This window comes from Gorilla gorilla, chromosome 20 (genome assembly GCF_029281585.2).
Source record: "Gorilla gorilla gorilla isolate KB3781 chromosome 20, NHGRI_mGorGor1-v2.1_pri, whole genome shotgun sequence".
NCBI classification, from domain to species: Eukaryota; Metazoa; Chordata; class Mammalia; order Primates; family Hominidae; genus Gorilla; species Gorilla gorilla.
The window spans coordinates 9,611,511-9,624,607 of record NC_073244.2 but is presented as its reverse complement, the minus strand read 5'-3'; the positions used below and the strand labels follow the sequence as shown (position 1 = coordinate 9,624,607).

Here is a 13,097-nt window from a genome sequence, read left to right as displayed (position 1 = left end):
GCAAAAGAGCAAGACCTCATCTCTACTAAAAATTAAAAAAAAAAATTAGCTGGACATGGTCGCATGTGCCTATAGTCTCAACTACTCAGGAGGCTCAGATGGGAGGATTGCTTGAGCCCAGAAATTTGAGGCTGCAGTGAGCTATGATCATGCTGCTGCCCTCCAGCTGGGAGTCTGGGGTGAGAACCTGTTTCTAGAAATATAAAATAAAATAAAATACTTGGAAAAATTCGACAAAGTTTCAAAAAGCAAAGCTTGAATTTGCCACACGCCAAGTACCGTGTTGAATCCACACAAATGAGGTAATGTGCAGGCATTGCGTTAGGTGTCAAGTAATCTAGGGATGATTTAATGTATACAGGAAGCTATGTGCACATTCTACACTTTTTTGTATGTTGTATTTATCTATTTTAGTAGAGGCGGGATTTTACCATGTTGGTCAGGCTGGTCTCGAACTCCTGACCTCAGGTGATCCACCAGCCTCGGCCTCCCAAAGTGCTGGGATTACAGGTGTGAGGCACCATGACTGGCCCCCCTTTATACTTCTGTAATAAAAAAAAATTTTGTAGAGACAGGGTCTCACTACGCTGCCCAGTCTAGGGTGCAGTTGGAGAGCCAGGGTCTTTGAAGAGAGAATTAAGTTGAAATGAATTCAACTTAATCAATTTAGCCCAATGCAGAATGGGCCCTAATCCAATCCGACTGGGATCCCTGTAAGAAGAGATTAGAACACAGACAGGCACAGAGGGACAACCACGTGAGGACACAGGGCAAAGACTGCCGTCTGCAAGCCACAGAGGGACCGGCCCTGCTGACACCTTGATCTAGGACATCCAGGCTCCAGAACTGTGAGAGAATAAATAAGTCTGTGTTGCTGAAGCCACCCAGCCGTGGTACTTGGCCATGGCCACCTGGGGCAACCCTGCAGCCCCCTTTCCCAATCAGGGTTCTGCCTGGAAACTGCAGAGCACAGACGCTGGCTGCAGAGACTGAGTCTCCCGGGGATGGGCCACAGGGAGCTCCATTCCAGACTCCAGGGAGGGAGAGGAATTCCTTCCCCACGTGGAGGCCTCTGGGTACCAGGCCTCGTTCTCTGCTGGAACCCCGATTGAGAAAAACTCATCTAAAGGATTCAACCACAAGACGCCATTAAACCACAAATGTGCAAAAATTAAATATGTCTTCATCATAAATGCAATTTAAATATAAAACATTGGGCCGGGCGCAGTGGCTCACACATGTGATCCCAGCACTTTTGGAGGCCGAGGCAGGTGGATCACTTGAGGTCAGGAGTTCAAGATCAGCCTGGTCAACATGGTGGAAACCCCGTCACTACCAAAAATACAAAAGTTAGCCAGGTGTGGTGGCAGATGCCTGTAATCCCAGATACTCCAGAGGCCGAGACAGGAGAATCACTTGAACCCGGGAGGTGGAGGTTGCAGTGAGCCGAGATCGCACCACTGCACTCCAGTGTGGGTGACAGAGCGAGACTCTGTCTCAAAAAAAAAAGTAAAACATTGAAAAGTTAACTTCATTTGTATGTTTTTTTAAAAGTTACTTTCCTATAATATTCAGAAATTTCTATTAACATTAAAAAGCAAGATAGATGGGTGGAGAGGGGAAGTGATTGGTAGTGGATATGAAGTTTCTTTGCTTTTTATTATGATAAAGTCTAGATAACATAAAATTGACCAGTTTTACCGTTTTATTAATAAGTGCACAGTTCAGTGGCGTTAAGCACATTCACGTGGTTGGGGAGCCGTCACCACCATCCATCTCCAGAACTTTCTCATCTTCCCAAACTGAAGCTCTGTCCCCGTGAAACACTCACTCCCCTTCCCCTCCCCAGTCCCTGGCACCCCCCAATCCTACTTTCTGTCTCTGTGAATCTGACATCTCTAGGGACCTCCTAGGAGTGGAACCACACAGGATTTGTCCTTCTGTGCCTGGCTTCTCTCACTGAGCCTGATGTCCTCACGGTTCATCCACCTTGTAGCCTATGTCAGGACTTGTTTTTTTTTTTTTTCTTTCTTTTTTTTTTTTTTGAGACAGAGTCTCGCTCTGACACCCAGGCTGGAGTGCAGTGGCGTGATCTCTGCTCACTGCAAGCTCCGCCTCCCGGGTTCACGCCATTCTCCTGCCTCAGCCTCCCTAGTAGCTGGGACTACAGGTGCCCGCCACCACGCTCAGCTAATTTCTTTTCGTATTTTTAGTAGAGACGGGGTTTCACCGTGTTAGCCAGGATGGTCTTGATCTCCTGACCTCATGATCCGCCCGCCCCGGCCTCCCAAAGTGCTGGGATTACAGGCGTGAGCCACCGCGCCCAGCCAGGACTTGTTTTCTTTTTAAGGCCGAATCATATTTCATTGTGTGGATGGACCACGTTATGTTCATTCATCCAATTTTTTTGAGACAGAGTCTTGCTCTGTCTCCCAGGCTGGAGTGCAGTGGCGCAATCTCAACTCACTGCAACCTCCGCCTCCTGGGTTCAAGCAATCCTCCCAACTCAGCCTCCTGAGTAGCTGGGATTACAGGCACGCCCCACCAGGCCCAGTTACTTTTTGTATTTTTAGTAGAGACGGGGTTTCACCATGTTGGCCAGGCTGGTCCCGACCTCCTGACCTCAAGTGATCCGCCCGCCTCGGCCTCCCGAAGTGCTGGGATCACAGGCGTGAGCCACCGCGCCCAGCCCATTTATCCACTGATGGACGGTTGGGTTGCTCCTACCTTTTAGCCACTGTGAACAGTGCTGCTGTGAACATTGGTGTAAAATACCTTCTTGAGCCTCTGCTTTCTTTTCCTTTGAGTAGGAACCTAGGAGTGGAATTGCTGAGTCATGAGATAATTCTAGATTTAACTTTCGAGTAACTGCCAGACTGTTTCCACAATGGCTGCACCATTACATTTTCCCTTCTGCTGGGGTTTCATTGTGGGGTCATGAAATGTTCTGAAATGGGCCAGGCATGGTGGCTCACACCTGTAATCCCAGCACTTTGGGAAGCCAAGGCAGGTGGAGTACCTGCGGTCAGGAGTTCGAGACCAGCGTGACCAACATGATGAAACCCCATCTCTACTAAAAATACAAAAAATTAGCTGGGCTTGGTGGCGTGCACCTGCAATCCCAGCTACTTAGGAGGCTGAGGCAGGAGAATCACTTGGACCCTGGGGGTGGAGGTTGCAGTGAGCTGAGATCATGCCCCTGCACTCCAGCCAGGACCAGAAGAGCAAAACTCCGTCTCAAAAAAAAAAAAAAAAAGAAAAGAAAAAAGAAAAAAAAAGTTCAGAAATGCATTGAAGTGACAATTGTACAACTCTGTGAATATACTAAAAACCACTACATTTTATACTTTAAATGGTTGAATTCTACAGGAAATGAATTATATCTCAATAAAGCTGTTATTTTTTCAGACAAAATGGAAAAGATAAGGTAATGACTCAAGTTTTTAGATCAAAATTATATACAGCTACAGGGTTTCTTTGCTTTAAAAATTGAATTGCATGCTGTCTAACATTTTCCAAACATCAATGTGCAATTCTAATGCTCAGGGTCTCTCGTTGCTGTGGTAGAGTTACTCTGGCCGGGCACAGTGACTCACGCCTGTAATTCCTGTGCTTTGGGAAGCCGAGGCGGGCAGATCACTTGAACTCATGAGTTCAAGACCAGCCTGGCCAACACAGCAAGACCCCCATCTCTACAAAAAATAAAAAAATTAGCTAGGCATGGTGGCGCACGCCTGTAGTCCCAGCTACTCAGGAGGTTGAGGTGGAAGGATCTCTTGAGCCCAGGAGTTGGAGGCTGCAGTGAGGTATGATCATGCCGCTGCACTCCAGCCTGGGTGACAGAGCCAGACCCTATTTCAGAAAAAGAAAAAAAAAGTCACTCTGCTTTACCTGTGACACGTCAGACCTACAAGTTTAAGAGTATTATAGATTTTGGCCAGGTACAGTGGCTCCTGCTTGTAATCCTAGCTACTTGGGAGGCTGAGGCACGAGAATTGCCTGAAACTGGGAGGTGGAGGTTGGAGTGAGCCAAGTTGCGCCACTGCACTCCAGCCTGGGCGACAGAGTGAGACTCTGTCTCAATACAGTGTCCAGCTCTGTGCCCAGGCTGGAGTACGCTGGTGCAATCATGGCTCACTGCAGCCTCAAACTCCTGGGCTCAAGCGATCCTCCCGCCTCAACTCCTGAGTAGCTGGGACTACAGGTGCCCCACCACACCCAGCTAATTTTTTAAATTTTTTGTGGTGACAGGGTCTGGCTATGTCTCAAATTCCTGGGCTCAAGTGACCCTCCCACCTCAGCCTCCTGAGTAGCTGGGACTACAGGCACCCACCACCACACTGGACTAGTTTTTGTATTTTTAGTAGAGACGGGGTTTCACCATGTTGGCCAGGCTGGTCTCGATCTCCTGACCTCGGGTAATCTGCCCGCCGTGGCCTCCCAAAGTACTGGGATGACAGGCGTGAGCCACGTGCCCGGCCTGGACCACTTTCCTAATCGACTTTTTGGCCAATAAAGGCTCTGACTTCCAGAAGAGAAACACAAATCTCACAATGGCCGATCTGTGGAATCTGAATGTTTCTTCTTTATGGATAGGGCCCTTCTGCTTTTCCTGGGAGACATGAAAACATCCCACGATGGTGCAGGTCAGAGCGTGTGCGGTCCCAGGGGACATGTCCATCCTTCTGTAGAGCTGCCGATTTCTGGTCCTTCAGGAGAATCTTGGAGAAACAGGCTGAGGTGGTTGACAGAGCCCTCCCCAACACAAGCGCCATTCAGCACATGTGCCTGACCTCCCTAGATGTGCATGGAGCCCCTGCTGCGTGCCACGTGCCGCGGCCCCGGGAGACAGCTGGGCAACTGCAGCTGGTCCTGCATCTCAGGGCATCAGGACCAGGGAGGCGACGGCCTGTGAACAGACGTGCAGTGTATACTGGGTGGTGCCAGGAAGAAGAAAAAGCAGGACCAGGGGACAGAGGCTGATCAGCATCAGGCCACAGGGGCTCCAGGAGGGCTCATCCCAGGGTGTCACTGAGCAGCCACTTGCAGGCAGCGGGGAGGGGAGCCATAGACACGGGGGGATGGGATCGGTGGGATGTGGCTGTGGCAGGGCCTTGGGAGGGCTTTGAGCAGGAGATGGCATGGTTAGGGCTGTACTTTGAAAAGACCCCTCTCTGGCTGCCAGGAGGACAAACAGATGCTGGCGAGGAGGGAGGAGAGTGAGGGGCTGGGGTGGTCTCCAGCAAGGGCTGTACAGCTGAGGCCAGCTCTGCTCTGCCCCAGCTCCCGCATGGAACCTTCCACCTTCCTCTCTTTGGCTCATCGGTCAGTGCTTAGTGCAGCCTGGATAGCACTCACTCTGTAGTTCTGTTTTCTTCATAGCCACCTAGGGGAGGGAGTGTGGGAACAGGAGTACTGCCACTGTCATAGTGTTCATCAGGTGTCTGTAGTCATGCTGTTCATTCAGTGTCCATAGTCACGGTGTTCATCAAATGTCAGTAGTCACGATGTTCATCGAATGTATTGTCGGGATGTTCATCGCGTGTCACAGTCATGGTGTTCATCGAGTGTCACGGTCACAGTGTTCATCGAGTGTCACAGTCACATTCATCGTGTGTTACAGTCATGTGTCCATTGATTGTCACAGTCATAGTGTTCATCAAGTGTCATAGTCAGTGTTCATTGAGTGTCACGGTCACGGTGTTCATCGAATGTCACGGTCACGGTGTTCATCGAGTGTCACGGTCATGGTGTTCATCGGGTGTCCCATAATCATGGTGTTCATCAAGTTCCACAGTCACAGCATTCATCAAGTGTCACGGTCACGGTGTTCATTGAGTGTCACGGTCACAGTGTTCATTGAGTGTCATGGTCACGGTGTTCATTGAGTGTCACGGTCATGGTGTTCATTGAGTGTCACGGTCACGGTGTTCATTGAGTGTCACGGTTACGGTGTTCATCGAGTGTCCCATAGTCATGGTGTTCATCAAGTTCCACAGTCACAGCATTCATCAAGTTCCACAGTCACGGTGTTCATCAAGTGTCACAGTCACGGTGTTCATCGAGTGTCCCATAGTCATGGTGTTCATCAAGTTCCACAGTCACAGCATTCATCAAGTTCCACAGTCACGGTGTTCATCAAGTGTCACAGTCACGGTGTTCATCGAGTGTCCCATAGTCATGGTGTTCATGAAGTTCCACAGTCACGGTGTTCATCGAGTGTCACGGTGATGGTGTTCATTGGGTGTTTGTGTCATGGTGTCCATCAAGTGTCCACAGTCATGGTGTTCATGAGTGTCCAGCATGTGGACACTCAGGACAAGTGTGTGAAAATGCTAGAGGAATGAATGCTTGAACCCGGGAGGCAAAGGTTGTAGTGAGCCGAGATTGCGCCACTGCACTCCAACCTGGGTGACAGAGTGAGACTCTGTCTCAAAAAATAAAAAAAAGCTGTAACTTTCATGAGGTTTTCCTGTGCCGCAGAGAATGTCTCCTTGTCCCCGGCCCTGACACTGCGGATGACTCACCTGGCTGGCAGGAGTCTACAGCAGGGCCCGGTTGGGGGCCAGGTGGTATAGAGCCTCTTTGCCTTCTAATCCATTTTCCCCAAAATGACCCTCATACCTTGCTCCTTCCCCTATGGGGTTGGAGGTTCACTTTTTAATGTATATCCATAGCGGTATTGGGCTAAAATCTTTACTGATACTTTTTCCTGGCAAATGGGCTTTTAGACTCCAGAACTGTCTACTGGGTAGCTGATATTTAGCCGAGCAAGGAGCACTGGGGTCAGAAAGATCTGGGTCTGAACCCGCCCCGGCACTTAACGTGAGCCCCTGGTCCTCCTTGGAGGTTTTCTCGTCTAGACCGTGGGGAGCGATGGTGCCACACATCCTCTGAAGGGTGAATGAGGCCATGTGGACAAAGGCCTCGGCACCGTGCATACCCTACAAAGACTCATTCTTTTTAGTGAAGAGTTATTAATTTAGTGCTAACTAAAGTAATTATTTTAATACTCAGGTGGACTAACTTGTTCTGTTAAAAAGATACAGTCAGAGCCTGGGCAACATAGTGAAACCCCACCTCTACCAAAGTTTTTTAAAGAATTAGCTGGGCATGGTTTCACACTTGTGTTCTCAGCTACTGAGAGGCTGAGGCAGGGTTGCTTGAGCTTAGGAAGTTGAGGCTGCAGTGGGCTGTGATCGTAGCACTGAACTTCAACCTGGGTGACAGAGCGAGACCCTTTCTCAAAAAAAAAATTTTTTTTAAAGAGAAAATACGGTTGGCCTTCCGCATTCATAGGCACTGCATCCATGGATTCAACCAGCCAAGGGTGGAAAATATTTGGAAAAATAATGCATCTGTACTGAACATGTATGGGGTTTTTCCTTCTCATTGTTCCCTAAACAATGCAATGTAACAGCCATCGGCATAGTGCTTACATTGTATTAGGTATTATAAGTAATTCAGAGATGATTTACAGTATATGGGATGATATGTTTAGGTTATATGCAAACACTATATCGTTCTATGTCAGGGACTCAAGCATCCATGGATTTTGGCATCTGAGGGGGTCCTGGAACTCAACGCTTGCAGATACTGAGGGACAGCTGTACTGTTTTTTGTTTTGTTTGTTTTGAGACAGAGTCTTACTCTGTTGCTCAGGCTGGAGTGCAGTGGTGAGATCATAGCTCACTGCAGCCTCTACTTCCTGGGCTCAAGCCATCCTCCCACCTCAGCCTCCTGAGTAGCTGGCACTGCAGGCGTGTACTATCACACTCGCTAATTGTTTGTTTTTTTAATTTTAGTGGAGACAAGGTGTCATTATGTTGTCCAGGTGGGTCTCAAACACCTGAGCTCAAGCAATCCTCCCGCCTCGGCCTCCCAAGGTGCTGGGATTACAGGCGTGAGCTACCACACCTGGCCAGACACTGTGCTGTTAAGTTCAATTTTCTGGCCGGGCGCAGTGGCTCACACCTGTAATCTCGGCACTTTGGGAGGCCAAGGCGGCCAGATCATGAGGTCAGGAGGTTGAGACCATCCTGGTTAACACGGTGAAATCCCGTCTCTACTAAAACTACAAAAAAAAAAAAAAATAGCTGGGCATGGTGGCGGGCGCCTGTAGTCCCAGCTACTCGGGAGGCTGAGGCAGGAGAATTGCGTGAACCTGGGAGGTGGAGGTTGCAGTGAGCTAAGATCGCGCCACTGCACTCCATCCTGGGCAACAGAGCGAGACCCTGTCTCAAAAAAAAAAAGTTCAATTTTCTTTGAAGAATCTTGACATGGAGAAAAAGCCCTGCCACACAAGTAGATCATCATCTGCAAAGCAGAACTCAGATGGGTTCGAGTCCCACCTCTGCCACTGACAGTGCCTCTGTTTCTTCATCTGTAAATTGGGTGCAGTGATAGTCCCAGCATTACAGCGTTGTTGTGAGACGGTGTTGATTTGTGTAAAGTGCTTCCGGCCGTGCCTAGGCTCCTAGGAGGGTCTCCACCAAGCAGGGCAGCTCAGGTCCAGTGGTGGCTGGAATTGACACCATCAACTCAGTGCACCTGAGAACTCGCTCTAACCTGGTGGGGCTTTGGTGTGTGTTTGTGGTTCTAGCGCCCAGCCTCCGACCCTTCCCCTGCCCACTGCGGGGGCCAGCTATACTGCACAACCCACTCCTGGGATGGACCCTGCCGTGAACCCGGCCTTTCCCCCAGCTGCCCCGGCAGGGTACGGTGGATACCAGCCCCACTCCAGCCAGGACTTCGCCTACGGCAGCCGACCCCAGGAGCCCGTCCCCACGGCTACCACCATGGCTACCTACCAGGTATCCAGTCCTTTCTTTGACCAGCGTTGCCGGGAAACGTGGGTCGCCTTGCATGGGTGAGAGCGGTGGGCTTCCCACAGCTACTCCTTCTCCCAGGCCTCTTAACCATGATCCTTCCTTCGGGACCCTTCTGCTGGCATTGTGTACCCGTGGTGGGGAGAAATCAGGGCAGAGTCGCTTCCGAAAGAATCCACTGCTCTCGGGGACAGGCCGCATGCGTACCTCCACGTCGGGGCAGTGGGGACAGTGACGGCACACAGAGCTTTGTCCCAGCCTCAGCAGTGACTATGAAGGAGGAGGAGGGTCGCCTGGGTTACAGGACCCCTCCCTGGCCAGGGCAGATGGCCTCAGCCACCTGGGCCCAGGGAGACCAGGACTCACCCCACCTTCCCCACGCTCCGGATTCCTACCTTCTAAGAGGGAGTCTGTGGTGTGTGGGGCGCACCTGGGTGCTGACGACCTCACCTTCCCAACTGAGGCACTCAGGCTGCAGATCCAGCCGCCGTGTTCCCACTTGGTGTCGCAAAGATGTCCCCCGTGACCATGCTCCAATTCCCCAGCCCTGCCGCCCGCACCTCGTCCCCAGATTGTGTCGGTCAACGGCATCAGAGGCCACCCTGTCACCCAAGCTCAGCACCCACCTGACCCCACCCTCTTCCTCCCCTCTCCATTTCCTTGCCAAGGCCTCGGGGGCTTCTCCCTGCAAACCCACCCTCTCCTGCCGCACCGAGCATCCTCCTATAAATTGCAGTCGAACTCTTGGAAATTAGTGTCGGCTCCATGACAGCTGCTGTGTCAACCACGCCCCCTGCCCCCTGCCCCCTGCCCCCCGCCCCCCGCCCCCTGCCCCCGGGCCAGGGCCTGGTCCTGGGCAGACGCTTAGGACCCAGCGCTGCAGGAAGGACTAAGTGCAGAGTGCAGTGTGGCCAGGGCACGTCGCACCCACCGCCTGAGCTGCTCTCCTCCGTTCTCTGTCTGTCTCCTGCCGAAACCCCCACATAGGACAGTTACAGCTACGGACAGTCAGCAGCTGCCAGGAGCTATGAGGACAGGCCGTACTTCCAGTCTCCTGCCCTCCAGTCTGGGCACATGACAGCCACAGACTCCGGCCAGCCAGGTGAGCCATCTGCAGGGTCGGGGCTGGGAACGAGGAGACGCTCCCCGCAGCACAGGGAAACCTTGGGAAACTTACTTTTTTTTTTTTTAGACAGAGTTTCACTCTGTCGCCCAGGCTGGAGTGCAGTGGTGCGATCTCGGCTCACTGCAAGCTCCGCCTCCCGGGTTCAAGCCATTCTCCTGCCTCACCCTCCTGAGTAGCTGGGACTACAAGTGCCTGCAACCACGCCCGGCTAATTTTTTGTATTTTTAGTAGAGACGGGGTTTCACAGTATTAGCCAGGATGGTCTCGATCTCCTGACCTCGTGATCCGCCCGCCTTGGCCTCCCAAAGTGCTGCGATTACAGGCGTGAGCCACCATGCCCAGCCTGAAAGTTGCATCTTCTCTTTTTTTTGAGACGGAGTCTCACTCTGTCGCCCAGGCTGGAGTGCAGTGGCGCGATCTCAGCTCACTGCAAGCTCCGGCTATTGGGTTCACGCCATTCTCCTGCCTCAGCCTCCCGAGTAGCTGGGACTACAGGCGCCCGCCACCATGCCTGGCTAATTTTTTGTATTTCTAGTAGAGACAGGGTTTCACTATGTTGGCCAGGATGGTCTCAATCTCCTGACCTTGTGATCCGCCCGCCTCGGACTCACAAAGTGCTGGGATTACAGGCGTGAGCCACCACGCCTGGCTAATTTTTTGTATCTTTAGTAGAGATGGGGTTTCACAGTATTAGCCAGGATGGTCTCCATCTCCTGACCTCGTGATCCGCCCGCCTTGGCCTCCCAAAGTGCTGCGATTACAGGCATGAGCCACCATGCCCGGCCTGAAAGTTACATCTTTTCTTTTCTTTTTTTTGAGATGGAGTCTCACTCTGTTGCCCAGGCTGGAATGCAGTGGTGCGATCTCAGCTCACTGCACGCTCCGCCTCCCGGGTTCAAACGATCCTCCTGACTCAGCCTCCCAAGTAGCTGGGACTGCAGACACCCATGCCTGGCTAATTTTTTCTATTTTTAGTAGAAACGGGGTTTCACCATGTTAGCCAGGCTGGTCTCGAACTCCTGACATCAGGTGATCCGCCTGCCTCAGCCTCCCAAAGTGCTGGAATTACAGGTGTGAGCCACTGCACCCCGTGAAAGTTACATGTTAACCATCCTAGAGGCCGGGCACGGTGGCTCACGCCTGTAATCCCAACACTTTGGGAGGCCCGAGGTGGGAGAATTGCTTGAACCTAGGAGTTCGAGACCAGCCTGGGCAACATAGTAAGACCCTGTCTCTACAAAAAATGCAAAAAAATTAGCTAGGCATGGTGGTGTGCACCTGTAGTCCCAGCTACCCAGGAGGCTGAGGTAGGAGGTTCGCCTGAGCCCAGGAACTGAGCTGCAGTGAGCTGTGATAGCACCACTGCACTCCAGCCTGGGCAGCAGAGCAAGACCCTGTCTCTAAAAACAAAACAAAACAAAATAAAGGCCGGGTGCAGCGGCTCACGCCTGTAATCCCAGCACTTTGGGAGGCAGAGGCGGGTGGATCACAACAAGGTCAAGCGATCAAGACCATCCTGGCCAACATGGTGAAACCCCATCTCTACTAAAAATAGAAAAATTAGCCGGGCATGGTGGCGCATGCTTGTAATCCCAGCTATTCGGGAGGCTGAGGCAGGAGAATCACTTGAACCTGGAAGGTGGAGGTTGCAGTGAGCTGAGATCGCGCCACTGCACTCCAACCTGGTGACAAAGCGAGACTCCGACTCAACAAAAATAATAATAATAATAATGATAATAAAAACATCCTAGATTTGCAGGTGAGTCTCAGGACTGGCTGCTCAGATGGGCCCTGGGATCTCTGCCAGGTGTGGGCCTATGAATGAAGGAAAGTGAGGACTGAAAATGCAGCTAACATTTTTTCCAAGGATGCTTTCCCGGGGTGGCAGGAGGTGAGCTCTGTGGGTAATGGAGCCGGAGATGCAGAGGAGCTCGTCTAGGGCACCCATAGCCCTCCTCCCCCATGGCAGGAGAGAGAAGCCGGGCTCTGGAAAGGAGAGGTGGGCACAAGGTCACCTGCGAGTCGCTGCCAGCACCTGGCCCAAGGCTCTGGCCTCTGGTCCTGGCTTAAGCATCTAGCATGTTCCAGCCAGTTGAGTCCAGGGCCCATCTGCAGGTGAGGGACAGTGGGGTGGGGGTTGGCTCTGCAGAGGGCCTGTGCCTGTCCCCTAGGGACCCAAGAGGCCTGCGGGCAGCCCAGCCCCCATGGCGGTCACAGCCACGCTCAGCCCCCACAGCAGGCGCCCATAGTGGAGTCCGGACAGCCAGCGAGCACCTTGTCCTCGGGATACACCTACCCCACGGCGACAGGCGTCCAGCCCGAGTCCTCAGCTTCCATCGTGACCTCCTACCCCCCGCCCTCCTACAATCCCACCTGCACCGCCTACACGGGTAAGACCAGCGTTCCTTGCCCAGGTGGTCTGCCCGTCAGTCCCCACTTCAACTCAGTGGAATCAGCATCTCCCCCCGACTCATTGTTTTCTCTGCTCCTTAGCACCAAGCTACCCGAACTATGACGCGTCGGTGTACTCCGCCGCCAGCCCTTTCTATCCTCCAGCGCAGCCCCCGCCTCCCCCGGGACCCCCGCAGCAGCTGCCCCCGCCGCCCACGCCTGCAGGCTCAGGAAGCAGCCCCAGGGCCGACTCGAAGCCACCGGTTCCCAGCAAGCTGCCGAGACCCAAGGCCGGGCCCAGGCAGCTCCAGCTTCACTACTGCGACATCTGCAAGATCAGCTGCGCTGGCCCCCAGGTCAGTCGCCCTCCTGCCATGGCCAGGCCCCAGGGACCTCTCTGTCCCCAACGTCTGAACCCGAATGTGGGCGCCGGTGGGGTGGTCAGGGTCGCTGCTTGCTGAAAGAAGGTCTGGTGTTAAACTTGCATGTTGTATGCATGTGCCTGTGTGTGCAAGCACGCGTGTGTGTGCAAGTGAGTGTGTGTGCAAGTGTGAGTGTGTGCGCGTGTTTATGCTTGTGTATATGTGTGCATATGTGTGCAAACGTGAGTGCATGTATGCGTGCTTGCACGTATGTGTGCGCATGTGTGCCTGCATGTGCCTGTGTGTGCAAGCGCTTGTGTGTGTGCAAGTGTGAGTGTGTATGTGTATGTGTGTGCAAACGTGTGTGCGTGTGTGTATGTGTGCGCATGT

General features: G+C 52.5%; 1 protein-coding gene across 6 annotated transcripts in view; it reads left to right on the top strand.

Annotated features, from left to right (window-relative positions):
- Nucleotides 1–13,097, top strand: part of ZFR2 (zinc finger RNA binding protein 2) — a 63,826-nt gene that overhangs the window by 23,763 nt on the left and 26,966 nt on the right. For all 6 annotated transcript variants that reach the window (XR_002003727.3, XM_019016324.4, XM_019016323.4 and 3 more), the window contains exons 2-5: nt 8,603–8,813; nt 9,816–9,930; nt 12,126–12,344; nt 12,448–12,701. Coding sequence is in view for 5 of the 6 variants with exons in the window: in XM_019016324.4 (XP_018871869.3) it covers nt 8,603–8,813; nt 9,816–9,930; nt 12,126–12,344; nt 12,448–12,701 (799 nt within the window). In the remaining variant the exon portion in view is untranslated. The remainder of the gene's footprint in view (nt 1–8,602; nt 8,814–9,815; nt 9,931–12,125; nt 12,345–12,447; nt 12,702–13,097) is intronic.